The sequence below is a fragment of the Ambystoma mexicanum genome, chromosome 8, assembly GCF_040938575.1.
Source record: "Ambystoma mexicanum isolate Mex_15411 chromosome 8, UKY_AmexF1_1, whole genome shotgun sequence".
In the NCBI taxonomy this organism is placed as follows: domain Eukaryota; kingdom Metazoa; phylum Chordata; class Amphibia; order Caudata; family Ambystomatidae; genus Ambystoma; species Ambystoma mexicanum.
Window position 1 is genome coordinate 1,377,000,590 of NC_090929.1, and position 27,339 is coordinate 1,377,027,928.

Consider the following 27,339-nt stretch of genomic DNA (forward strand, 5'->3'; position numbering starts at 1 on the left):
ATTATTAGAGAGATAACGTGCACAAATAACAACAACTCTGCATCCGAAACCTGACTTGGGTAACATTAAAAGGCACATTTTGAAACCAAAATGCTCTCTGATCCTTCAACTTTTTTCTCAAAATACAATGAATGGATTCCAGAACTGTAACTTTTGGCATCTCTGGCTAATGCAGTCCCCATCTTCACCATTCTCTACATCCTGTGGAGGAAAAGGTAGATTCCACCAGACATGTCCTAGAATTCTGGACCTCTGTTCTTTTGTGATATAGCCCCCTTTGGACTCACCATATGGTTTATCTCCATCGTTGTTATTGGTTTAAGGAGCGTTAATTCAACTACCTTTTTTTTATTGTGGGCTAATCATGTAGATACAGTCCTGTACACAGTGGGCTATAATGGAGTCGATAAGAAGGACAATGGTTGCTTTTACAGTCCCTTTTGCGTGAACGAGTTTGCTCCCTAAAGTTGCAGGATCCCCTAATTGAGGTGGTACTTCAGTGATCATGAGCATGCTGCAAGGAAGCAGAATGATGATGATGAGAGTGATCATGATCACAATTCCCCTAATTGCCCGGAACTATCTGGAGAATTAGAGGCCCTTCCTTTCGCCCCACTGAGGATGTTATGAACCTAGTAGACGTTCTGTAGACATTACTGCCATTGCCTGTCTTCCATGCCTACATTCCATTCCATCATTCACCTTTTCCATTCCATCATTCACCTTTTCAGAAAGCGAATACATAGTATCAGACACTTATGGGACTGCAATAATAGCTTCGTCAATGAACAGGTCTGCAACGAAGGTAACCTTGGCGAGATCATCACTGTCTGTCTATGCAACACAAGCATTAAAGAGTTCCACCCTGTTGACTTGCAGAAGCCTTTCAAACAACATTATCTTTTTCACCCGTTCGGTACCAGGAATGAGTCAATATCTCAGACTTGACTATGGAACACAAACAATGAAGAGTTCCTCCCCTGGTTATCACGCCAAAGCCTTTCAAATCTTTTTTTATTTTTTTTATTTCACCCATGGGAGGCCAGGGCTGTGTCAAAGTCTTCACACAGGCGTTAGACATTTTTCTCATTGAAATCGAAGCTGGAGTCTACCATTCACTCATACGCCCCAGTGCCAATGAATCCTTTCATCATTGTGTACTGGACCTGAGTAAGGAAATGGAAGTCGTTCTGCTCGCCATCCTTCTTAATGATTCCGGATAAAAGGGGTGGTCTCACTGAGTGTAGACGTTGGAAAAAAGGTACAATCTATAGTAGTTGCTTTGTGTCAGGGTATTAGTTCCCATATTGTACTGAATGTCACAACGGGGGTGGCAATGAGGTAAGGGATAGGTGGGGTGTAGTGGTCTGAAGGGGATTTGTGTTTCCATTTGCGAATGAAGATGGGACCATGTACACGAAAGGCATGGTAGACATGGCATCCCCTTGCATTTCACTGTTTCGGTGATTGGAACCCAATGGGGAGATTGAAATGCTAAGTAAATGTATTCAGATATATGGAGTTCTAGGAGTAGTCAGTGAGGTACATTCTACAGCACCCTTTTGTCTTCTTGTGATGGAAGCTAGTAAAAGACAGGCACAGGATTTCACAACAATACCACATGGGCTAAATGTAGACACTGATGACAATGGCCTTGTCTGGGAAGGTGAAGTCGTACATTATTTTTGAGGGATCAAAAATTGAAGATGAAATGCTGATAATCCAGCTGTTTTAAATTTACAGAGAAAGGTTGTTATCTAGAAGGAAGTCAAGGGCTTTAATTTCAGGCAATGGCACCTGCCAAGCTCCCAAGCAGGGGCTCCAAAAGGGCAAGGACCAAAGTCCATATCAACGGGTGAGGGTTAAGATTTTGGTATTGTTCATTTTGAGTTTAGCCAACCTTGAATGCAACCAGGTGTGAATGAGTTCCATGCAGCTGTAAAAGATGGAGGCAAATGTTATCTTGCAGTCAAATGAAAATTTTAGTTGCATTGGCATTTTGGGAGAAGTTAATTCAAAATACTTGTTGCAGTAGGCAAAGAGGTGCAGATTTACAATGAAAAGCAAGACAGCCCACAAAGGAACAATTTGGCACACTGCAGAAAAGGAGAAAGTAGTTGACACCGGAACTCTTTATGTCATATGATGTAGGCCTGATAGTGTTGAGAGGGGTCCACAATATCAGATTTATCATGGGGTTTCAGGAGGATAAAGGCATTGGGCCTCATTACGAGTCCGGCGGTAACCTGCTGGTTTTTCTGGCTCGGTTACTGCCGGACTCGTATTACCATTCCACCTCCGTGATTCCCGGAATTACCGGGGCATTACAACCCCGGTGACCCAGGAATTCCGGAGGCGGAATTCGGTAAATGCCCATTCCCATTGAGTCCCATAGGACTCAATGGGAATGGGGGCCATGGAAACACCGGCACCATCTCGTGATGGTGCAGTGTTTCCACGTCCGCATGCATGCGGGCGGTGTTAAACCCACCAGGTCAGACCTGGCGGGAATGATACCTCCGCCTGCAGGACTCTGAATCACCCAATATGGAAACAACGGTGGCAGCGGGTTTAACGCCACTGTTATTTCCATACCGGGTGACTCGTAATGAGGCCCATTGTTTCTAATGTGGCCGCTATGCATGCAGGTCCCCCAGGACGGATTCAGTTCCTCTGGCAGGACAATACTGGTTAGATGAGCATCAACGTGATGGTGGGATTTCAAGCCTACATCTCTGAGGTGACCATTCACTTGTGTGGTTGGGTTAAAACAGAAGATTTGGAAGTTGGGAAGTACATTTTAGAGATCACCAGAAAGCTGTTAATTGCATACAGGAGCAAATGGGAACACAGTTGGAATGAGCTGCTGTACTGATGAATGTACACTAAAGGGACAGAGGATTGCCTCCAAGGAGTTTATCTGAATTATTTGATGATTTCAGAAGAAAGTGGAGTTGGGCAGGAGAGACCGGGAGACGGATTGACACTGAGGAGAAGAACAGAAAAGAGGGAAGGATTGAATTAATAGGGGTTAAAGAGTTTGCTAGTGTTCATAAATATGTTGCTTGCCAAATTGATTGCTTCAAATATCGTGGATGGTTAATAGGCATGTTTAGGGATCTGAAGGAGTTCTTTGTGGACACAGAACTGGTTGAGGCAAAGGAGTGATTTGGTGGAAGAAGAGGGAAATCCAGGAGGGTTTAGTGAATTCAAGTAAAAATCTGGCTTGTGCAAGCTTAGGCGAGAATACTTTGATAGGAAACCTCTTGGTGGAGGGGAGAGAGGAGCTTGAGGGGGTAATGTTGTTAATGGCATGAGCAAGGGCACACATGTAGACTGGAATTCTAGCAGTAGAATTTGAGGCATATTGAAGTCGGGTAGATTCAAGGAGGGCAGTAAGTGTATGTGAGCTGGTGTGCTTCAATGACCTGAAAAAGCATGGAGGTGATGTGGAGGGTATGAAAGTAGAGGCAGGAGTGCAGAGAAAGCAAGAGGGAGGATCCAGGAGGGATGGGTTGGAATGCCTTGACGGGGTGGTCTGAGGTGGCAATTGGATCTCGAGTGTGACCTTTGGAATGAATGCTACTGGAGAAAAGTTGGGAAGTCTGAGAAATGCTGGTTAGCAAGAAAACACAAAAGAACATGAAAGCTTTGGTGGCTGACACAAATATCAAAATCAACAATGAAGAAATGGTTGGAGTGGTCAGATAGAAATGAGCCTGGGTCATTGTATGCATCAATGAATGCAGATAAGTTACTGGGGTTTGAAGACCACAGTGAAAGGTTAGAGAATCGCAAAGACAATATTGCGCTAGCAAGTGTTCATACAAGGGGGATTTGGGATGTCAAGCAAGGGCACATTGTAGGAGTCTTTGTGGAGGCAGGCTGCTTCACTACCAGATCCACTGAGTCAATTTCTGTGGAGAAATAGAATCCCAAGAGGGTCATCCGCTCAGCAGTGAAACGTTTGGAGTGGAGGTTTGGATACTGAAACAGAAAGAAATGGCCACAAATGGGAATGATGAGGAGTCCTATGGGTGATAGTGAATGGAAGCAGGAAGGAGGAAGGGGAAGATTTGAGAATAACTACAGCAACAAGGATTTGGGGAATTGATTAGTAATTGGGATGAATGGCAAGGCAACATGTGAAGAGTTGCCTGCAGGAACTTTGTTTAACCACATGACGATCCCCACCCCTATTATATTCAACACACCTTAATTGTAGAGCACTGCATTTATTTCCAGCTAGGTTCACGCTATATAAATCAACTACATACATACGTGCTTGGGCATGCAAAGACTGGAAGAGACAATAGTGCATTTAAGATGGCAAAGTCAGGCAAGTTAGACAGAGGGTCAGGGTCGGCATATGTATTAAGCAGTGCATTGCAAAGGTTTCACAAGTGTGAATGGAGGCTCCCAACAGAGACAAGTGAGACAGAGTAAGTGGACATGGAGGGGCATCCTCTACTTTGAAGATCAAAGGATGACAACTGTACTTGAGGAAAAAGGGCAACAGCAGTGCAGAAGAGGGTCTGGAGGGTCTCCTCAGGTGGTGGTCCTTGGTGAGTCAGAGAGAATAAAGTTGGGCAGCTGATCCATCCATGGGTGCTAGAACTGAAACAGTCTTTGGTATTGAAAACAGAAATAGCCAAGAAGTTGAAGTGCCTTTTTTATTTATTTTTTGTACTTATCTCTGGTGTTTGGCTTAAAGAGAAACTAAACCTTTGACCTACATACAAATAAAACCACATTTCATAAGTTGTACATAAAACAATTATATGTAACATTCATTACTCTTACATTCTTCATGACAAAATTCCATTGTGCAAATTTGTTTTTCTCTCCTACACAAATCAGCTCCTATCATTATTCCAAATCTATCCTTCTCAACATATCATCAAGGAAACCAGTTAGTGCTAATTTCGCTGGTACTCTATTACCCGCCCACAAGAGAAGCCACCAATCATCCATGGTCAGTGTTTCCATTTCTGTAAAAAACCTGCCCAACCACAATGTTCTTTTTTCAATTAATCCTGTGCATAGCATCAATAAATGATGACGTGTTTCTCAAGCCTCCCTATTGTCATAAAACCTAGAAGACTGATCAGTACCCTTCCATTACCTTCCCGCAATCAAGAGCTCCTTCATAGGGTATAGGCTCATGCGAAAACACATGAACTTAGACCTATGAAGACTGTACTTCGGTATTGTTTTATACAAACGGCTCTCACTTGGACAATTTCCATAGAGCTTAGACTTCACTCTCTGGTCCACTGTTTCACACCAATCTTTCCTCCACAATTTAAGCTTCACTGATGTTGGGTTAGTGATTAAGGATTCCTCTGATGTTTTCAAATCAGCTATTATAGCACGAAAAGCTACTCTCCATTCTTACAAAATTGGTTTGCTATGATCTGTTAAGGTGGCCTTTACCAAACAGAATCCTCTTACGGGGGAAATCATAATACAATTTCGATAGCGGGAAAGCGGAAAAGGGACTTCCACACGACCATAGCTTGCAGTGAGATAAGTCCCAGCTTGCATTTCACTACCTGTATCTGAATTCCCCAGGGAAGTTGCAAGACCCTCGTCCAAAATAAGCCCTCCAAAACAGGCCAAATGGAGTATGGGTTAGAGAGGCAAGACACCACAACTCAAGATGGCCACCACCTTCATCTAGTAAAATGTCACTATTAGAGTCAAAGAAAACCAGCAAAATCTCCTCAATAAAATTGCACCCTGAGAGGCAAGATTTTTCTCTTTTGTCCTTAGTTGAGCAACCCTCAGTGTATTGTTCTGGCTCAAATCTATTAACATTCCAAGGTAGATAAAAGATTCTACTCTGGTGATTCGTTCATGGTTCAGGCACTAGAGTCTGAACTTAATTTCTCCTTCCCAAGATGACTGGGCTAGCAAGACTTTTGTTTTCAGAAGATTTATCCTTAAATTATTGTATGTTACATATCTCTCCAGGGCACTTAGTTGCCTTTGAAGGCCAATAGGCATCTGGTCTATAATGACCAAATCATCTGCAAAAAGGAGGTGTCACATCGGACTGCCTGCCAAGCCCGGGGGAAGGATCTCAGCTTGCCCAATGTCACTGCCAGATCTGAAATGAAGAGATTGAAAAGGGCCAGAGCCAAGGGGCAACCTTGTTTTGGATCTTGGCCAGGGAAGGTAGGAGCTTGTAGGAAAAGTAGGATCCCTGCGCTGATATGCTAGGTGAGTCACGAGTCTGATACATTTCCTGCAGCTGTTCCAGGGTTCCTGGTGGGACAGAGCTCCTGAAGTGCTGCGGTTTGTATGAGAGAATTAGCTGTGATTGGATCACTGGTGGTAATGGTGCTGGATCTGACAGTTGCCACATATTGTAGTGATGCCTGAGTTTATATTCATGAAATCACAGCCGGAAACAATTATTTTTGCATGTTGTTGGTTGTTATTAAGGGGCAATTGGTTGCCCGGGTTTTACATGCGTGTAGAGGTACATTTGCATGACAAGTAAAATCCAACATGTGCTTTGACCAGGGGTCTTTATCAAGGCTGCGAGGAGGTGTGAACGTGACAGTGCGTGGAGGTGGTGAGGTGAATTGAGGTGAGTTGCCAGTTAAAACATACAATAGCATTATTAAGTATGCATTTCACATTTCATAAGCACACAATAGGTTGATTTGGTGTGAGTTGCCAGTTAAGACATACAATAGCATTATTGAGAATGAATTTCACATTTCATAACAACACAAATGGTTGGCAGTGAAGTGGTATGTGGTGTTTGTGTGGCGACATTATAACATATTCCCAATGGTACACATTGGTATAGTAAGACGACATGTTTGATCAAGGAGGAAGTTGCACCTTCTCATCATTGGGGCAACTTCCTCCTTGATCAAACATGTTGTCTTACTATGCCAATGTCCTTTCTAATGCCTTTTTTTAAAAAAAGATTGGGACTAGTGTTGATGTTTTCCAGGAGCCCGGTATGGTTTTTAATCTGGTGATCTCAGAGAATAGGATTAAGAGGAAATCTGATGAGGCATCTACCTCCTCTTTTAGCATGATGTTGGTAATTCCATCAGGGCCAGGTGCCCACAAGTTGCTTGATCGCCTTATCAGTCTAGTCAGATGTAACCAGTCCTCCTCAATGTCCAATTCAGTAGAGGCATGCTTCTACTCTGCTGACTTGAAGAGGACTGTCAAATGTTTAACCCAAACATATTCTGGAACAGCACTTAGCTGTAAAGCCTGTTGCAGAGTTCCAGCAGTATTTATCAATTGCCAAATTTTATCAACATTTTTATTTTGTATTTTCGACAACATATTCTCTGCATCCTCTTGGGCAATTATATATTTACATGCTCTGACCCATTGTTTATACATTTGTCGTTGCCTTATCTTTTTCAAGTCTGCTCTAATTTTATAAGAGTGCATATGTGCAAACTCATTCCTCATGACCATATCAATACAGATTGTGAACTTCGCCAAGAAAGGTGTATAATCGATAAAGGTTCTTTGGTGATAACCCTGTGGTCACAAAAGCCTCCAAACAGTTTCTGCTGCAATAATGCAATGTTGTACGGGTTCATCTGTAGGCGATTACGCCCTTGGTTGACCTCAAATCTCGTAGTATACATCAATATAGGTGACCACTTCCTTATATACAAGGACACTTTCAAGATATTGTAGTCACTACTTTTCACTTGGATAACCTCAAATCTGGTTATTACTGGCAAGAGGATGAAATTTACAAAGATATAATAAATTGTCGGTGTTTGGGTTTCTAATTTCCATGTTGGCTGCCTAGCAATAACACCTTTAACTAGTCCTTTCAACATGTACATGTTTCTATTTCCCATTTCTCCCCACCATAATTACCTCTGTTTCGATACTTTGGTCACCAGATCTTCGTTAGCTCCCTCCAAGATGGTTTTATCATTTTCGCTTGGCATATTTAGGTCACCACAAATTACCACTTTGCGATTGAGTAGTGTTTTACAGCATTCATCCAATTTTTCAAAAAAGGAATCCACAAGGTTCCATCACTAATACCCTTCGGGTTCCAGTATATCTTACATATCACATACCATATGGATTTTGTGGAGTTTGTGAGATTCCTCTTCATTACTGATATTTGTACAAAAGCATTCTGCTGCTTTACCAATGCTATCTCCATTTTGATCTCACAGTTCACTTCTATCAAGAGGCCAGATGACAGGCTCCCACTAGGCCCTTTGGTCGCTTGGTTAAAAAAAAAACCTGGTACCCATCCAATGTTGGCAAAGCGCACAGCCAAGTTTCTTGAAGGCACACAATTGCAAAATCCTCAAAATGAAGATCACCCTGAGCAAAGAGGTGCTTAAAGCCTCTTGTATTCCAAGAGGCACAGCTAATCAACTCTTGCTCTGGTGTGATCTCCAGTTATTCCTTACCCTTGTGCAAAACCAGAGCCTCTGATAACCATGCCCATGACTCTTTCCCATCCAAAACTTTGTGGTTAGTCCCCCTTACGAGCCACCCTTCTTTAAATAACTTCTTGCTCACCTATGTTTATCATTAGCGGACATCTTTCACTAAATATGTTGTCATTCCCTTTGGCCCAACACTCACTATCCTCCCTTTCTTCCCAGTTTACAAACAAATTAGCTCTAGTGTAGCTTATTCCAGCCCTCATATCCTGGTTTCTCTCAGGATTGCCCTTTTTGCTTGTCATCTCGTGTGGCTCAGGTCCATCTCCCTTAGCTCAAAGCTGAGCCAAGATGAACTTTCAACTTCATCCAGGAGCATTTCTTTTACCCCATTGCATGTCAGATGTAACTACACACTATCCAATTTGTGGTCACTTGACAATTCCACCCACTCAATGTCCCGTGTTTTGATACACCTCAACTTCGGGACATGATGGAAATGTCTCAGGATGTTGCTCCTGTTTAGTATTAGGGCATCATCAATCTTTTGGCAGACTTTCAAGCTGAATACAATTGCTCTTGACCACCTGTGATTTTTGTTCTAGTCAAACATTTTCGTAAACCTTTTATTTAATTTTTTGTCCTGGTCCTTGCTTCTCTGATTTTTTAGCTTGTTCTTGAAGCAATCTTGACCCTTGCTTTTTTTCTACTTTCTGGTAAACATTGGATAATCTCTATTAAGTGATGCATCCTTTATGGAAACACTAAAAGAAACTTATTTATCTTCATTCATAGATACCTCCCAAAAGGGAAGCTCCTGGAGTAGATCAGTTACTGTTTCAATGAGAAACAAAATTGAGGTCGCCAAGGGCATGTGTATCATTGCTTTACCAGATTCAATCTGCAGCACATATTGTGACCTTTGTTCTCCTCCTTCTATACTGACTGAGTTGTCAGTTGAATTCTCAATGTAAGCCATCTTCTTTTGTGGCATTTGTGTCACTAATTTGGCCTCCTCTGCGCGCAGTCTTTGTAATTCTGATCATTTCATTAGTTTGTTATCGGCTCCAATAACCTTTGGAACATGTTCATGGTCTGGTCTGCATTTTTGTTTAGGCTTCCCTGAATGCCTGTGAAAAAGCCCTCTATAAAAATCATTTTAGTGTGAAGCATGGCCAATATGATTGAGTGGTCTTTCAAGTTCTCATTCAGGGCTTTGTAGAGTTTGAGGAAGGGTGACAAGGTAATATTCAGTGCTGACACAGTGGCAGCACTGATGCCCCCCTTCCACAATCTTGGATTTTGTGCAGACACCTTGATCTCAAGTCCCTTCTTGAGTGGGAGGCTAGTGACTCTGATAATGACTCTAGAGTAGAAGAGTATCTCACGAGCTCCTTCTGTTAGGCAAATCCTGGAGTAGAAAGTCATTGTTAGAATTATCTCTTATTGCAATCTTATCTAAGGGAATCTCAGTTACAGATGGAATCATTATAATAGCCGTAGATTCTGCCTTGACCTGGGATTCTATAATTATACTGCCTCACTGTTTTGCTAATCCAACTTCTTTGTCACTCAAGTTGTTCCTCTTATTCATGATTGCATTTGTACTCTGATCCACCTTTGCCACCCTGGCAATAACACCATGCTCAGCATTTGCTGTTACACAGACTCTAGCATTAGAGTCTGCAGTTAATAACTCTGTCAGCATGCAATTTCACTTTTAAGGGTCAGGTCTAATATGCCATTATCATTTTCCACCAAAAGAGTCACGGATATTCTTTCATCACTTTCGTTAGTAGTCTCCACAAGTTCTTGGTTTGGAGGCCATACTCGCTTTGTTGTGGGTATTTTATGAAGTGAACTTTTCAACACTGATGTCACTATCTCATGTCCAAATTCTATTTCAAGGTTTATGGGAGTTTCTAACAGCAAAGCGTCTGCTATTTCATCTGCAACACATTAGGGTAATGAATCTGTCACTGGCCCTCATTACGACCCTGGCGGAAATCGAAAAACGATGGCGGAAATGCAATACCGCCATCGAATAGCGCTCGGTGCGACTATGACCCGTCACCGTAAAGTACGATGCCATTAGCGACACCGTAGTGAACGCCAACGCTAACTGCACCAAGTACGCGCGCGCGCGCCATGCCAAACCGTAATTAGCACCATGGCGCAAGGGTACGCGAATTCCGACCCTAGCGGACATGTACTTAACGCCATCAAGCACGGCGGAAAGTACCATTCCGCCATGGTGAGAAGTACGGCATCGCGAATCAACCGTAAACGGCCCCACTGAGTGCCTGTACACCGCTCCCTGGCCACATAGTACAACTCCCCGTAGGTGCAACGAAGTCACAATGCAACCAGTGAAATGTACAAGTCACCCATGCATGCCAACGAACAAAAGAATCACAAGAGGGGCCAATGGGAGCTGCAGGGCACAGATGGCACGAATACAGAAGCTATACCAATGGACATGACCTCAGTCTCCCACCAAGAAACGCACGCAAACACAGGCACCTGTGACCAGCAATATTCCGATAATCACATCATTCCACCAATCCACCTGGCTGACCGGCATCTGTTACACAAAACCTAATCCCCCGCCCCTGAGCATGACATCATTCAAACAGTCATATTGGCAGCCCTCACCCCTGACCTCACTGGGCTACGTAGGCAAACGCGCCCAGCACAGTACCACGCAACTATACTCCGAAGCTGGAACCCAATGCAGATCTCCTCACAATACATCGCTCCCCAAATAGGAATATGCCACATCACTTGCAAAGAAGAACGCTACACGGCCCATATCAGAATAGAAATTTAATGCACAACAAATTCACCAAGCCCATACAGCCATTAGGCCATGAACTCCAAAACACATTTCACCATTGTGGGCTGCATCCGCAATAAATGACCAGCTACTTCTTGTGTGACGCCCTGTTCCTTCATGGTACACAGGGGCTACATTCTCGTACGAAAAGGCAACATGGAAGCGCCTAGAACCGCAGGGCCGTCCCAATAGGGAGGCACTAGTCCAGCTGAAAGGCCGAAATGTTGCTCCGAGCCACTAGTACTGCGTAAGGGCATGTGGCCCATTGGCGATCGTCCCATAAGATCGTAATGCTGCTCCACTGATTAACACGAAGCAGCAGGTGTCGGGAGTAAAACCCATCTGCAGGAGTGGCATACAGATGGCAGTGGCAAAAGGGGAGGAGATACCTGTCAACCAAAAGAAAAGAAAAAGAATAGAATGGCCATCAGAACTACATTCGAACAACTCACTTCAATGATCACACTAGATCCACAGCCATATGCATGCTAGCCCACTCCAAAGGATCATCACCACCCCAAAACCACTTGCGACTCATAACTATCCATATCGAGGTGAAAACACCATCACAAACGAGTGTACCTGTGCATGCGTCTGTGAAAACAGAATCCATCAGATGGGATTGGTAACGTGCATGGACACAAGTGTCTGAAGGCGCGTCGAGACAGGGAGGGCTCAACAAGGCCAGATAGACGATGGTCCCACTATGGCAGCCCTGCATCACATAGCGCAGGGGAGGCGGACAGATTCCAAGAAGCCCTGTACATGGCAAACACCGTATCAAATCATCTGTCCATGCATCCATTCATCATTCCCTCATCCCGTAATGATAACGCCTGTTTCCATACTCACATAACATGTGAGAACTCCATTGAGTCTGTGCGTCATGCAGCCTGCAAAATCCACTGTGCCCCAGCCCGTAATTCCAGTGTTGTGAAGTAACATGTATTTGGGAACGTCCGGCCTCATCATCCACTTCGCTATTGCGCATCCCAAACTATTCATATCAATCATTGCATCCTCGCCATGGCCCCTGTCCCAAGGACACTGAACAATAGAACGTTATATTTGCAGTCAGACCTGTGGGCATCTCCTCGCCGCTAGCTGAAGACCGAAAGCGCCGCCCTTCGAATTCCTCATTTGCAACATCACGTCGAAAAGGCATCTGTGGCCGCTTGAAATCACAAATTAATCCATCTAGTGCGGCTGTGTGTGAAAATGGCAACTGCCTTCACTCACAAATGGGAGGCCCCGCCCGTCGGTGAACCTCGGTACAGTGATGCATGAGGGTCCACCGTTACTCGAGTACTACGTTCCACTGACCCTTCACAAGTCTGTTCGCGACTGCAAAGAATGCATGTGAAACAATGGGACCATAGCCGAATGAACATATCAACCAATGTTACACGGCCATCGGGTACTAATACATGATTGTAATAGCAAGATGCCATTCCTCGAATTGCAGCGTTGTGTGCGGGACGTGCTCGCCCAAAGGGGAGAGCAGCTTGCACAGGTGGAATGAATCACCACAGGTGGAGGCCATACAGCCTGAAAACACATAAATTGCACACCCAGTCTCCTCCCACAACCACACCCACTCCGAAATGCTACCGGCAGGACTCGCGATGTTGGCCCTGGGGGACCTGATAGCACTGCAAGTACTCCAACTCCAAGAAGAAGACGAACACCAACTACAACCGGCCGCACGGAGGAGACGCATGAGGAGGAGGAGGGCAAGGCAGGGCCAGCAAGGGCTGCCAGCACAGCCACTACCACCACGCAGGCAGCCCGCAATCCCACGCCTCCGAGCACATCCGTTCAACCTCACTGATGAGCAGATCCACACCCTCTACCGTTTGGACCGGGACACCATAGCCGCCATTGTGGACATGACACAGGCTGACCTTGTCAGCATGATAGATAGCCCAACCGCCATCCCACCCCTACTGAAGGTGGTGTCTGTACTCCACTTCCTGGCCACAGGCACCTACCAGCACACAGTCGGACAGTTGCATGGCATTTCTCAGCCACTGTTCTCACGGACACTATTGCAAGTGCTCGATGCCCTCCTGCAGCACGCAGACGACTACATCTCTCTACCACGCTCGGAGCAGGAAATAACCAACACAAAAGTGGGATTCCATGCACTTGGCGGCATACCGGGTTGCATTGGTGCCATCGACTGCACCCATGTGGAATTGGTCGTCCCACATGCCATGGAGGCCCAGTACCGCAACCGAAAACAATTTCATTCACTGAATGTACAAATGGTGTGTGACTCCAACAGGATCATTGCACATTGTTGTGCCCGATTCCCTGGATCAACCCATGATTCTATGGTCTTGAGGAACTCTACAATACCACGCTACATGGAGCGACACGCAGGGAACAGATCCTGGCTACTCGGTGAGTCTCATTTCATGCATGATGATGTGGGGTATGTGATGCGGCAATGACCTGGCAGGAAGGGGGGGGTGTGTACGTAGCAATGGCATTCCACATAATTCGTTTATCGTCCACATACAGGTGATGCCGGATATCCACTGAAGAGATGGCTCCTCACACCAGTCCGGAACCCACGGGACCAGCATGAGGAGGACTACAACCATGCCCACTCACGTACCCGTGTAGTCATTGAACAGGCATTCGGCCTACTGAAGACCCGTTTCCGGTGCCTCAGCAGGTCTGGCGGGGCACTCCTGTACCGCCATAAGAAGGTTGCAAAGATGGTGATGGCATGTGTCATGCTCCACAACATGTGCGTACGTAGAAATGTGCCCATGCCCCCTGACGCAGAACTGCAAGCACCTGAAGATGGTCATGATGAGGGTGGGGATGTGGCAGCACCTCAAGGAGTCTGCGAGGCACAGGAGGGCCGTGAAATTCGTCAGCATCTCATAGATGCATGCTTCTAGCACTCACGCCTGGTGGCTGATACATGGACACGGGACTCGTGGCACTGTGTGTGTCTGGTACATGCACAATATGGACTGTACGCCTATGATGGCCTAGTACACAAAGATCATTGTCCACACATCTCATTGTTTGATTGTGCATTGTTTATGGCATATGTGATATCATGTTGAACACCCTATCGACCCGCCACCCAAGTGAGCCCAACACACCCCCTCCACCCTCCTACCTCCCCCCCGAACACCAGTGTCCAAAGATGCTCATTGTCAGTGGGCAGTCGCTATTGCAAGCCCCCTCTGCGGGTATCAGGGGCACCCCTGCCTGTGGAGCGCAGGTTCCTCCCAGATCTACGTTGGGGGCTGCCCTGGACGGAACTTGCAACGGATGATGTCTCTGCCTGCTCACGTCCATGCATGTCCCTAAGGGTTTGTGAGAGCTCAGTGAGCACACGGCGCACTGCGGCAAGTTCGGCACATACGTCTTTGGACGTCGCATGCAGTTCCCCCCTCAGGCTCTCGGTGCTTCTCTCCATTTGGACTCTCAGGCTCTCAGTGCTACTCTCCATTTGGACTCTCAGGCTCTCGGTGCTACTCTCCATTTGGACTCTCAGGCTCTCGGTGCTACTCTCCATTTGTGCCCTAAGTGTCTCAGTTGATGTTTCTATGTCTGCCTTGGTGCCCCCACATCCATCGGCATGGTCCTTGAGGAGCGTGGCCAGTTGCTGCTGTTGCACGATTAACTGGTCGAGGGACTGTTGCCTCTGCTGGGCCATGGCCATTTGCGGTGGTGTCACAGAGGGGCTGTTCGCCTCATGTTGCCCTGCCACAGGGCTTGTGGGGGATGGCCAGTCGTCGTCTTGTGGGTGCCCCTGCGTGGTATCCTCATGGTGTACGGGATGGAACAGACAGGGGGATTGGGACAGGTCATGGATGGATCTGACTTCGACATCCCCGTCTTCTGTGTCGGAGCATGCTGCCATTAATGGGGTGTCACCTATGGTGCTGCTGCCACCAGAGGCAGTACCTTCTGTGGCATCCATTGGGGGGACCTGTGGTGGTGCTGTTGTGGGCATGCTGGCTGCTGGGGTGCCTGTTGATGTTCCCTCCTGTGTGCTGCCACTTGATATGTGCTGCTGCCGTGTCTTGATGCGTGCAGCTGAGGTGGAGGGTCTTTGGCCGTCGGTCTTGGCCCTCTTTGCAGGTGTGCTGGTAGGGGTGTCCTGGAGCTCGTCGTTTGGATCGGACCCTGTGGTGGAGTAAAGGAGGGCGAGCGTTATTAATGGGTCTGTGGGAATTGGAATGGCAATGTATCACATGCATTGGGGTGGTACCTGAGGGTGATTTGGGTCGGGGCCTTGGAGGTGCTTTCATTTGTGTGTGGAGTGAGGGTGCAGTTGTTTGGCAGCCTGCAGTTAGGGTGTGCCTGCTGCACGTGTAGTGGGTGTTTTTGGGGTTTTTACTTATTTATGTATTTATTGTGAGTTTTAAAGTGCGCTATCAGGCCAATGTGTGTGGACGTTCTCCTGGCCATGTGTTGCTGTTGCGCTATGTGGACACATGTGAGTCACATGATTGGACATTGTGGATTTGGCATGGTTTTATTTGGGCCACCTACCTGATTCTCCGGATGTCTGCACTCCTTTCTCCATCCCTCCGACTCCCTCTATGCTCTCCATTCCAATGGTGGAGGCACAGATTTCTTCCCAGGGGTCAACTTGATGGGTGATTCCGACCCTCCCCCGGTGGCTGTGGCAATGTTGCGGTTGGCAGAAAGTATGCTACGGACGCGTATCCGCAGGTCGTCCCACCGCTTCCTGCATTGCTGTGGGTTGCGGGGTGCGGTCCCCACCGCACTTACCCGCTGTGCCACCAGGGCCCATATGGCCTTCTTGTTCGCAAGTGCCGTCCTGGTCATTTGCGTGGAGAAGACGGCGGCGGCATTCTCCTGGAGGGTCTCTGTAAGCACGGTGAGTTCCTCACGGGAGAAGTGGACCTGCCGCTTGCGGTCGCACGCTTTCTTCGCTACTTTTCCCATTTTTCTTGGTTTCACTGGGGTGGATGACGGGTTGGGATGTGTCTCAGGGTGGTGTTTTTAGTGGTTGTGTGTATTTTGTGGTTTTATAGGTGTACGGGGTGTTGTTTCCCGTTCCGGGCCCATGTTTTTACTTCCGTTTCCGTATATTTACGGTCACCGTACTTTCCGGTTGGCGCTCACTGCGGTGTCCGCTATGATGGGTGGCGGTATTGCACCTAGGGCGCCGTACGGCGGCGGTGTGGGCCGTTTTGGGGTCATTCCCGCCATCGCGGACTTTGCACTTCCGCCATGGCGTGGTGCTCGTGCCCGATGGGTCGGAATGGGCCGCACTTTGCTCCATCGTGCAATGGCGGAAACGCTATTTACGCTGTGGCGGTCCGGTCAGTCACTTTCCGCCAGGGTCGTAATGAGGGCCACTGTGTTTAGCCTAGCATTTGCACCCATGGTGTTCACATTAAAGAACCTTTGTTGTAAAAGTGGTTTGCACCTTTTTTCTTTGTCAGTATGCCTTGTGAAATCTCGTCAATTTCAGTCTGTACTTGTGTGTCCCACCCCAACGGGCTGCCTTGTATTGCAGCCGGTGGTAAAATACCATTTGAGGTACAGTCCAGCTCACTTGTGTCGCCTAGATCACCCATTTCCCTACAAGGGCATGGAGGGGATTCATTCAATATAATGGAATGTTCCCATTCATTGATCACACTTGTGGCCACCCTTTTTAGCTGCTGTAGGGTTGTTAGCAGTAAGAATACATGAAACTGTTGTCACAGATAGATAGTAGACACTGGCCTGATAGCGGAAACTATATTTCTGTCAATATGGTTCCCCAGTGGGGTGACGGTGGATGCTGGCACATATTTTTCAAATGAACACAGAGTTGAATTGATGCTTACCAAATCATTAGAGGAGTCAGTAGGTGGATTCATTAGTTGCCGCTGGTGTTAGCCCAAGTGTCTGCAGAAAACGTGAGTACTGTACAGGCTTCCTTGTGTACACTAGCACCTTGAAGCGTCTTCATGCTAGATGGAATTATCAATAAAATGTCTCAGACCAAATAACTGGACCCACTCAAAGAAGATGTTAAAATACTGCATTTACTGCAATGAAGGAAAGCAGGGATAATCGTCATTCATAAATCGATTTATGCAGGATCACATTGTTTTCTTGATTATACTTAGTTTATATACTGCTAGATGGATCATCTATGATGTCATCCAAAGTGGTATAATACAAAAACCTATTGAGGGGTGGGATTGGATTAGGGGAACATGTCTAGATATAGAATGCATGAGTGTTAGTCACTCATTGGCGGCCCGTTGTCTGTAAGACACGCCCTGAGCTACCTCTACATACGTAGCATACGGATTACTGCAGAGACTATGACAGCGGAATAGTATTTTGCAACATTGTATGTAAAAGTACATGGCAGTCTTTTCTGATTGGTTGGCAACTCAAATCCAACCTTGGACATTCGGCTCGCTAGCAGCACATACATAGAAACAAAACCTAGGTGCTTTCTGATACGCCAGCTCTCCCCTTGTTTTCCCAATTAGTCTGACCTCTCTCATCAGTAGGCCTCATGCCAGTGTCCTCTGTTTGAAGATTGACCTTGCCAGCCTGCACTGTCCTGGATCATTCATGGGAGTGTGGGCATACCATATCTTAGTTTCAAGCCTAATGAATAGCCCTTGTTTGCGAGCTCTTCCTCACAAGTTAAGAGACCACAAATGTGTCCATTTCAACAGTGTCTTTAACACATTTGAACCAATTACACTGGGTGCAGTTGCACCGCTTGTCCTTTAGAGACTTCCTCACGCTATCCCATATAAACTTTAGACATTTTTAATTGTCCAATACTTGGCATCAGTACATGTTCTTGTTCCTCCTAATCTTGAGTAATATGTCCTATGCACATGATCTACTCGTTGGACTCCCTTTGTAGTTTGCCTTTATCTCTCAAAATAGCATCCTTGGACCCAGGCCATTGTAATCCTTTATTTTGCAAGGGAAAAACAGCCTCTTCATCGTCTTTTCACTTCATGATACTGAGCTGGTATTTCGAGTTAGCTGGGTTGATTGACATAAGCCGTCGTCCATCTTCTTCTGACGGTTGTCCTAAGCATTGAACATATACCTCAATAAGCAGGCTTCTATATGTTCTTTCTACCTTGCGTTACGGCATATGTACAGTTTTTGACCATTGAGTCGCTTCATTCTTCTTTGTGTTCATGATCATTGGGTACATGTTTCTCTTAGTGCTCCAGTTACATCATCATTCTTAAGTATTTTTCATATCGTTTCAGCATAAATTCTCATATTTTTTAGAACATTCTTTTGCTGTCATCCGACTTTGTTTTATCGTGCATCCATTCTGTTCATAGCTGCAGTTCCACAGCTCGGCAAGGGGCATCCTTCTTGGTGGCATTTCTCCACTATGTCAGCTTGTGGGTGCACTCTAAATCGTTGCCTGAGTGCATATCATCTCTCATATACCGGACGTGGCACAGGAATATTGCAAGGATTCATGCACTGGTTCCCAATTGTGGCTCTTCGTCTGTCATTCCAATGGGATGGTGTCCATTCTCATTTTCTCTTGCTTGGCTTGTTTTGTTTTGTGGGAGCCCCCACCTTGTGCAGATAGATTGTTGTGAATTACACTTGTCAGTGTAGAATACAGAGTTTGATATGTCATAAATCAGGTCCCCTCAGTGCTCATTATTTATTTACTCAGTAAGGATGCAGCCATGGCGAGTCCGTAAATTTAAACAGTACGTAGAGTCAATGTACTGTAGTTGCAATGTGTGTATGTATATAATAGAGCACACTAATTGTTAAAATGGTTCGCAGACAGCCAAGTGAGTCGGATAGGAATACTTGGTGAAGGCGTGGGTGAAGCTGACTCGATGCGCCAAGAGAATTGCAATGATTCGTAATTGAGGACAAAATGAACAGTGAATGACAATTAAAGTCAGTGATAATATAACCCACATCGTGCTTCTTGTCCTTCTCCTTCTCTCATGTGCAAGGAAGGCATGGTATTAAACAGTGAAGACAGATACACGTGACCACAGTTCAAGGGTGTTTATTGAGCTTCAAATGGATTGGTTAAATGCCTATTTAAACCTAAAGATAAGGATGGGAGCAAGCTAGGACCATCAAATAATAATAATAACGCAGTCCTAGTCGAATCTATGTCAAAATGAAACGGCCTATACTTATAAACCTATTGCCAATCCTTACTTCTAAATAAAAAAGGGTGTGGGGCAATGGTGTATGCAAAACAAAAGTGTTCAAGAAATAATATTTCAGGACGGTTGAGCAGTTGGCTTCCCTTCCCCACGTTTTCAGCAGGGAGTAAGGCGGCACGTTCAAGCTTGGCACACACTGTGGCTTCTCGGCCACAAGGATACAGTTCAAAGCACAGACATCAGGGCCTTGTGCCAAAGCTTCTTTTCCAAGTCTCTTACTGCAGAGGGTTTGTTGTAACAAACAAATCTCAAAGTTCCATTCCTATCAGGATTTTCACATGCTCAAGTTCTCACTTTCAATGTTCATCATGCCTCTCCCTCCTTCAGGCTGAGACCCCCTTTTTATCACAATGTTCACTTTTGGTCCATGTTCATGCTCGGACCATGGATCTCCCTCATTTGGGCTTGGATCTTTTTTATATGGATCTCCCTCGTTCGAGCTAGGATCCTCTTGATATCAGAATCAAAGACTTTGGAAATGTGCAAAAGGGTTTTGCTTAAACCGTTGCCGGACCACTTTGATTCACTTCACACAATTGTTCTCATCAATCTTCTACTTTCATTTTTCTTAGCGGGATACCTTACAGAGCCCTTTGATTAAGCACATTCATGGTGCCAGACCACTCTGTCAACGGTATTGTATCTTTGCTTCTCCTGTTGACACATTCATCAGCAGTTTAGCTTTACTCCGGTCCTACATCACACGCGTTTAACAATGTTTGTTCCATCACTTGTCATACAATGTTGCTGCTTGCAACCTTGACTTCAACACACCAGTCTTTCATCGGTCTCCCCAACTCGCTGGCTGTGTTGATCTCTCTGTCGCTTCGGTGTTCTTGGACCCAAGAACGAAACCACAGCGGCTGTTGCTCCTCCCTGCCTGGGTCAGTTATGCGGGACACAATGCAGGATTCTTCAGTATGGTTTCCTGGCCTTACGCATTCTGCCTTGAAGGTTTCTTGAAAGTAACGGCGTCTTCCTGAAAAGGTCAAGGGTATTTCCTTTCTTACGAAACCTTCTTGGTTTGCCGTCATTCTCCCCTCATTCAGCTGCCCACTCGAAACTGCTATTCCTTAGTGTGCTTTGCCTCGCTCAGAGTGTGCTCTCGTGATCCACCTTTTATTTGTGTGTGGAAGCTTAATGGAAGTCAGGTGTGAGCGATTGTCAGTAGTTGCCTGCCTTTGCCTGACCATAGTAGAGGGACATGTCAGGGACACTGTTCGGGTGTGAGTCTGTTTTCTCCCAGGTGAAATTATTGGAGAAGGGAAAGGGGGGTAAGGTTCCCATGTATACTGATATACACACCAAGGAAGCATCCTATCTGACTAATAGGCTCAACATCTGAAGATATCAGCAAAGCACACGATGCCTTAAAATCTCCAGGCTGTAATATAACAAAAACAATGCAGATATAACAAAAAACAAGACTCGTCCTCCTCTGGGCATAGAGTCTGGAACAATGTCCTAAACGAAATCAGGACATCTCCCTCCCTCATGCATTTGAGAAAGAAAAGAGGACCCTGTTCTTCAAAAAAACATCTCCTGAACTGCTGACCCGGTACACCGGCAATGCCCCTTGCCCTGCCTCCTCCATCCCCAGTTCGCTATTATTCCTCAGTTCACTATTATTCCCTTCCCCTCCTTTTTCAGGAATCCTATGCTCCTAAAATGCATTTGTTGTTGCTTGTAGAACCAGGAGGAAATGGTGTTTGTCCGTGTGAGGTTTCTGGGTGTTTCTGTAAGGGCAGTGTCCGGTGTTTGGGTTGTTTGTTGTCAGGCGTTATTGGGTTATTAGCTTGGTTAGAGAGTGATCTGCGTTCTTTTATCGTCAGGCATTTCAAAGCCTGCAGTTTAACGTGTTTGACAGTTCATCCATTTTTTTGGGGGGGTGGGAAAGGGCAACTAAGTGGTTGGGGGGTTGGGTATAGGGAAAAATAGGTGCAGGTTGGGTGGATTGGGGGTGGGGGAATTCGATGAACTGCAAACACGTTTAATTTGCAGGCTTTGAAATGCCTGATGATGAAATGACATAGAACCATGTGCGGTTTGCATGTTTTGGTGGGTTGATTCACCAGTCCTCTGGGTATGTGTTGTAGTTCGGAAGTGTGGTTTGTGTGGAAGAGAGGAGTAGTTTGTGGGTTTTGGGTGATCTCTGGATATCTGTAGCTATGTTATTGTTTTTCATTCTATATTTATCCCTTGTTTCCGACTTATGGTTTGGAGCAGCAGTCATTGCATGGGTACAGCAAACTTCGAGTGTGGGTGGTTGTTGTATAGTTAGTTGGTCCATGTTTATCTCGGGGAATAGCCAGGTTTTTAGTCATTTCCTGAAGGTTAGGTTCTCTTTTGTCGTTCTCATTTACTTCCGGATCGCGTTCCATAGTTTGGCTATCAGATAGGAGATGGATTGGTCAAAATAAATGTTTTCAACTGAGTTGCAATCTGGCAGTGTTTCACTCATCCCCATCAAAATAGGGATAACAGGTTGAGTTTCCCAGTTGAATCCAAATAATGTGTTGATTACAGCTAACACAGATTATTGCATTGTGTGTATTCCTGCATAAAAATGATTTGCATCTAATTGTTGTTTTCTAGATGACTAAAACAATTCTGTATTTCTGATTTTTGCAGATATGCCTTAACCGTCGGTGTCAAAATACCAGTATATTTGGTGTTCAAGAATGCACAACAAAATGCCACGGCCACGGAGTAAGCATTATCAAAACTATGTGTCTGTAGTCCTCATTCAAAAAAAGGCATACTTTAGTAATAAGAGCATGCTAAAACCTTGTTCTGTTATGTTAGGTTATATAGCACAACATTGCCATTTTGACAGCCTCTTAAAACATCTTTAAACCTGCGACCCATCAGAATACAGTCTCCTAAATATACACTTTTACAATCGACTTTCAGCCGGAGTTATGGAATGTAAAATGCCTTTTTAATCTGTTTATTTATAATTATGCAAAAATACAAGGCAAGAATTGCAAGCATCACAAAAGAGGAACAAAACCAGTAATCTCATCAACGTGTCGTGTACTCAACAGTAAAACTACACTTCTTGTTCTCATCGTCCTAACAACTCAGTGGCTGTGAACCGGATATCACATAACTCTATTAATTTTAGTAACAAGAATAAGGGAACAAGCGGGAAAGGATTGTAAAAAGACGAGAAAAAAAGTAATGGAAAAAGATTGTGTGTAAAAAACAAATAGGGTGCAACCAGTGTCTCCTCTCACAAAAAATTATTTTCATAAAAGCATGAACAAGTTGAACTATATTTCAATTCAATCCAAGATTCTTTATTTCGGCTGGAACCCTAAAGGTTTGTTGAAACTATGATAAAATACCAAGACAAAAAGAGCCAAAAATTATTTAAATAAATGCAAGCGCTAGATATACATGGACCCAAAGGGCAAGAAGAAAGCTTTGAATACTGTCTTCAGATTTAGAATATTATGCAAAGGAACCTTCAGCTACAGCATTCTCATGTTAAAGTGAATCATAAAAAGCTTGATACTGAAAAATAGAAAATATCAAAACTGTCTACATATATGTATTTATGAACTGCTTCAAGGCAGATTAGCTAAGGTAATGAAATGCTATATGAACGTTATGCCTGTCTCGATTCATCACCGGACAACAGGGAACAGATAAGAACAATTACAAGTGAGATATCAGTGTAAACCGTAAAAGATATCCCACACACTATGTGATCCAAAGATTTTTTTTTTATAACAGAACCATTGATTGCACCCATTTCAGTAGGCCATCCCCTTTACGAAAGCATCTCTTATAGTATTTTCTTAGGTATTTGATATATTATGGACCTAGCTCCAAGAAGCAGCAGAGTGCTTCACAGGGAATCTTTAGTCTAGTGGAAGCATCTGCAATTTGAGATTCTTAACAAAGATATACATGATGTATGTGGCCTTGTTGAAATCTGATAACATACCAGAAAGGAGGATATAACCGGGACAGAGGTAATGGAGCAAGACAGTGGCACAATTCCTTATATTGTCAGTCTAGAAATCCAATTTGAGACCGCAAACACATTTTGGTGGCCGTGGGCCAACCGTCTCATGCACGATACGACAGAATATAGGTTTTCAAGTTTTCCAATGAACGGCCATTTTGATGTAACAAGAATCGCCATTTTGTTTTCTAACCATTTCTCATTGCTTTCTGTTCCTATTGCTTCGCAGTATATTTTCCGCTTACACTGCTCGACTGTGGAACATTGTTGTCTGTATATGAAAAGGACAAGGCCACAGGGCCGAGAGGATAACAAGAGTTTAGCTGAAACACAAACGTAGGCAGCGCCAGGAAGAATGCCCGGCTCCCTCCTTAATGTAGCCTTGAAGCAGAGCCGCAGGGCATTTAATCATTTCACAGCTGCCAGCCAGTCTCGTTATATGGTAGAATATGTTAGAATAATACCGCTAAAGGCTTGAATTATGCTTTTCTAACGGCCCCCCTTTGCTGAGCCCGCTAAGAGCATGTCGGCTCCCAGGACACGAATAGCACCCGATAAATAGCAAGGTCTGGAATGCAACTCCCCCTGTATGTAGTTCACTTCCAAGAACAGAAGCGCCATGTTCTATTCGAAAACCGAAAGATGCCTAGGCACTCACGAATTGCAAATTGTTACTAGAATAGATGTTTGAAGGTGTCATAGTGGTCGGAGATGTCCATCATCACACCAAGTTCAAAGAAACCCAATGAAGAGAGGTGTTATACATGTCATAGCTGATTGTTTGATATGCATTTTGTATATATGTAACTGATGTACGTAATTCACTCTCTTGCGTCCCTCGAGGTCTAGAGATACACGTCGCGGGGCGTGAGACCGAGTTGGCCAACTGAGACTTTTGCTTTGCTATAAACCCTAGCTTTGGGAATACAACCTCGTGTCTGGCGTCTCTATCGTGTGTGGTGACCCGCCTTGTTTCCATAGACGTCAGGGTCCATTAGGGGCCCCTTTCAATATAGAACACTGTTCTGTCATTTCTGTAATAATTAGAATTTGGGGAAAGAGATAAACATATTTATCAACATTCCCACTACTTGATCACTCTCTGATCACTCTCTGAAGCTGTAACTTGTGCATAGGTCTCCAGGTATAAGGGTCAAAAATTCAACCACTAGACCACAGCATCTGCACTCTAGGAGTATTAAATGTCATCCTCGTTACCTTACAATGGGAGACCTAGTAAGAAAATGATTTTCATACTTAAAAATATGGTTCCTTGTTGTTTGACAGAAAGATCACAAGATATGCTCTCATAAAGATTTTCACACAATTTATCAATCTTATGATGTTCTTCTGTTCAATGGCTAGGCATGTACATGATCTGCCAGTGATATATTGGCGTGCAAGGCCATCAAGATCCAGCATGATTCCCACAGCACGCAAATTAGCTGCCCCTCCCCAGAACCTCACACCCATAAATTAATTGAAAAATTCTCTCAGGCTGAGTCCTTTCTGTACCTCTCGAAAGAATTCAGCTCCCGGAGTAACATAACCCTTAGCCTATCTGTTACGCTCACCTGGCTCCCACAGGGGCGTCGGTCGGACCCGGACAGCTGCGGTCTCCACCCACGTGATGTGTAGTGCAGCGATGACTGACTGGATCTGCCCTCTTGTCCTGTCTGCTTAACCCATAGAAATATTCTCCTGCAAGTGGAGAGATGGATTTAGCCACTTGTGGATTCAAGTGATGGCACCCTCACAGTCCTCCCCAACTAATCACCTCCGAAATGCCCTCACAGCAATCTCACCTTATATTCTTGAAAGATGAGCTCTCCATCCTGCGTGGATTTGCAGGGGCGCGTCGATTACAGTTACTTCACTGGTTTGAAGGCTCGGGAGAGTTCCGGAGAGTATTGACTCTGAGTTTCCTGGTGAGGACCAGTAAGTATTAAGTTCACAGAGTTCAATATGTCCGATGTTCACTCTTGTTCCCCCCTTCCTTTCTTGTCTTGCAGCTGGCTCGTGAAAAGATGCTCTTGTGGCAGCTGGTGGCGCTCAGGTAAGAGTCTGTATTACCCGGCGCTGTCCGGTAAATGTTGCACGAGGAAAACGTGTTGTTTTGTCTCTCTTTACAGATGCGGCACGTGAAAATATGGAGAGTCACAAAAGGATGCCTCTGGTGGTAAATTGGTTCCCTTAGCTCACCTTGTGGTTTTCTTTTGTCTCCTAGGTGCCGAAGTTCGGCGAAGAAATGATGGAGGCAGCGCCGACCCGAAGGATGCTGTGAAGACTGGTGAGTATGGCGCGGCGCTGCAGCTGGAGGTGCGGCGCGTTCAGAAATGATGTTCTTTACAGGTCCGGAGACAAGATGGATCCAGAATCAGGTGTGGAATAGAAATAAGTTTGTTTTCTAACCTTGTCCCTTTCTTTCCTCTTTGTTTTAGGAGATCCGGATTCGAGGCGGGCGTGGCAGAAGACTGGATGCAGGCTGCAGGCACGGTGAGTGTTACGCTGCTGGATGCAGAATAACGCGAAGCGTGTGTTGCTGGTCGGGTGTGGTTTAAATAGCCTCAAAAGTAGTCCCAGGTAAGAAGTCCCTAGAACCACAACCGAGTAAAAAAATAGTCCCTGTAGAAAAATAGTCCCTTTCAGGCTTCATGTTGGATTGGAGTCATTTGCAGCACGGTCTGCCTGAGGTAAGTAATGACTATGAGCCTGGCGCCTTAGGCGCAAGGACTGATTCCTACTATGAGCCTGGCGCCTAAGGCACCAGGACTGAACCCAGATAGCCCCTAGCCGGGGCTGCTGAGGTTTTATTAAATGTCTAGATGCCTGCTCCCGGGGGCTGATGGGCTTGGTCCGGATGCCTGGGGGTAGGCATCATGACACTATCCCTCTCTTTAGGAGTGTTGATATGCTATAAGCATCCCTACAGCAGACAAATTCATGGTGAACGAGGTTTCACAACCTCAAATGTAGGCCCCTCTTTTTCTGGCCTGTATCTTTCAGCATAGGGGACACCACCTCCCAACGTACGTCCCTTTTTTTACTCTTGCCTTCTCTCTTTTTCTCACTCTTTTGCCTGCTGACCCTTTTTTGGGGGTTAATATTAACCAGCTGTATTTTCAGAAATGTGTCCTGAAAATGCATTTTAATTTACATGTGATTGTCAAAAATACAGCATCTCATAAAACAGAGGATTTCATATCTATATAGCGATTACTGCATGATTCGTGTAATGATAAATTGAACAGTTTCTTAAACACTCAAATATCCTTGCTCAGTTTTTTCAACATGTTTTAATACTGAACTTCCAACAGTGCATTTATAATTGATTTTACTAACTTGTAGTGCATAATGAAGATTACCCCAGCTGTAGCGCAGGGAATCTTGATTCTATTAAAGACATAGAGATGAGCATTATGGTTCATCTTCTTTTATGTCCACTCCAGTAGCAGATTTTAACTGCCAAGAAAAATGATCCTAATGAGATTCCCGATGCACCTAGGAAGATCAATCTCACCCTTGGCACTTAAGGGGTTAAATGTTCCAATTTCTTTAATATTCTTTTTTTTTACTTCAGCAAAATAGAACATTTTAAAATTCATATCCCATAGTCCTGTCCACATCCTGTCTCTGGCGCATAAGCTACATCCTGCATAGGTCCTTTCCTCTTTTTTGCTGCCCTTCAAACTGACAGCCGATATCAACAACAAAGGCACTCCATGCACAACGCCGGCAACTCTGACAGTGAAACATCACTTCCTCCGTCCGCCAACACTCAGCCAGTCTTCTGATCATCACCTGTCAGAAAAGACACACATTAAGGAGGGCATGCGATGCAACTCACCATACAACAACAACATACATTTCATAGAAATGATCAACAATGCTTCGCGTCGCTTGGCAGGAATAATGCTCGCCTCCATG

At 45.0% G+C, this 27,339-nt stretch overlaps 1 protein-coding gene across 1 annotated transcript in view; it reads left to right on the forward strand.

The window, feature by feature from the left end:
- Nucleotides 1–27,339, forward strand: part of LOC138473016 (disintegrin and metalloproteinase domain-containing protein 12-like) — a 2,040,250-nt gene that overhangs the window by 1,681,986 nt on the left and 330,925 nt on the right. Inside the window, exon 15 of the mRNA XM_069611491.1 lies at nucleotides 22,068–22,145. Coding sequence (XP_069467592.1) covers nucleotides 22,068–22,145 — 78 coding nt within the window. The remainder of the gene's footprint in view (nucleotides 1–22,067; nucleotides 22,146–27,339) is intronic.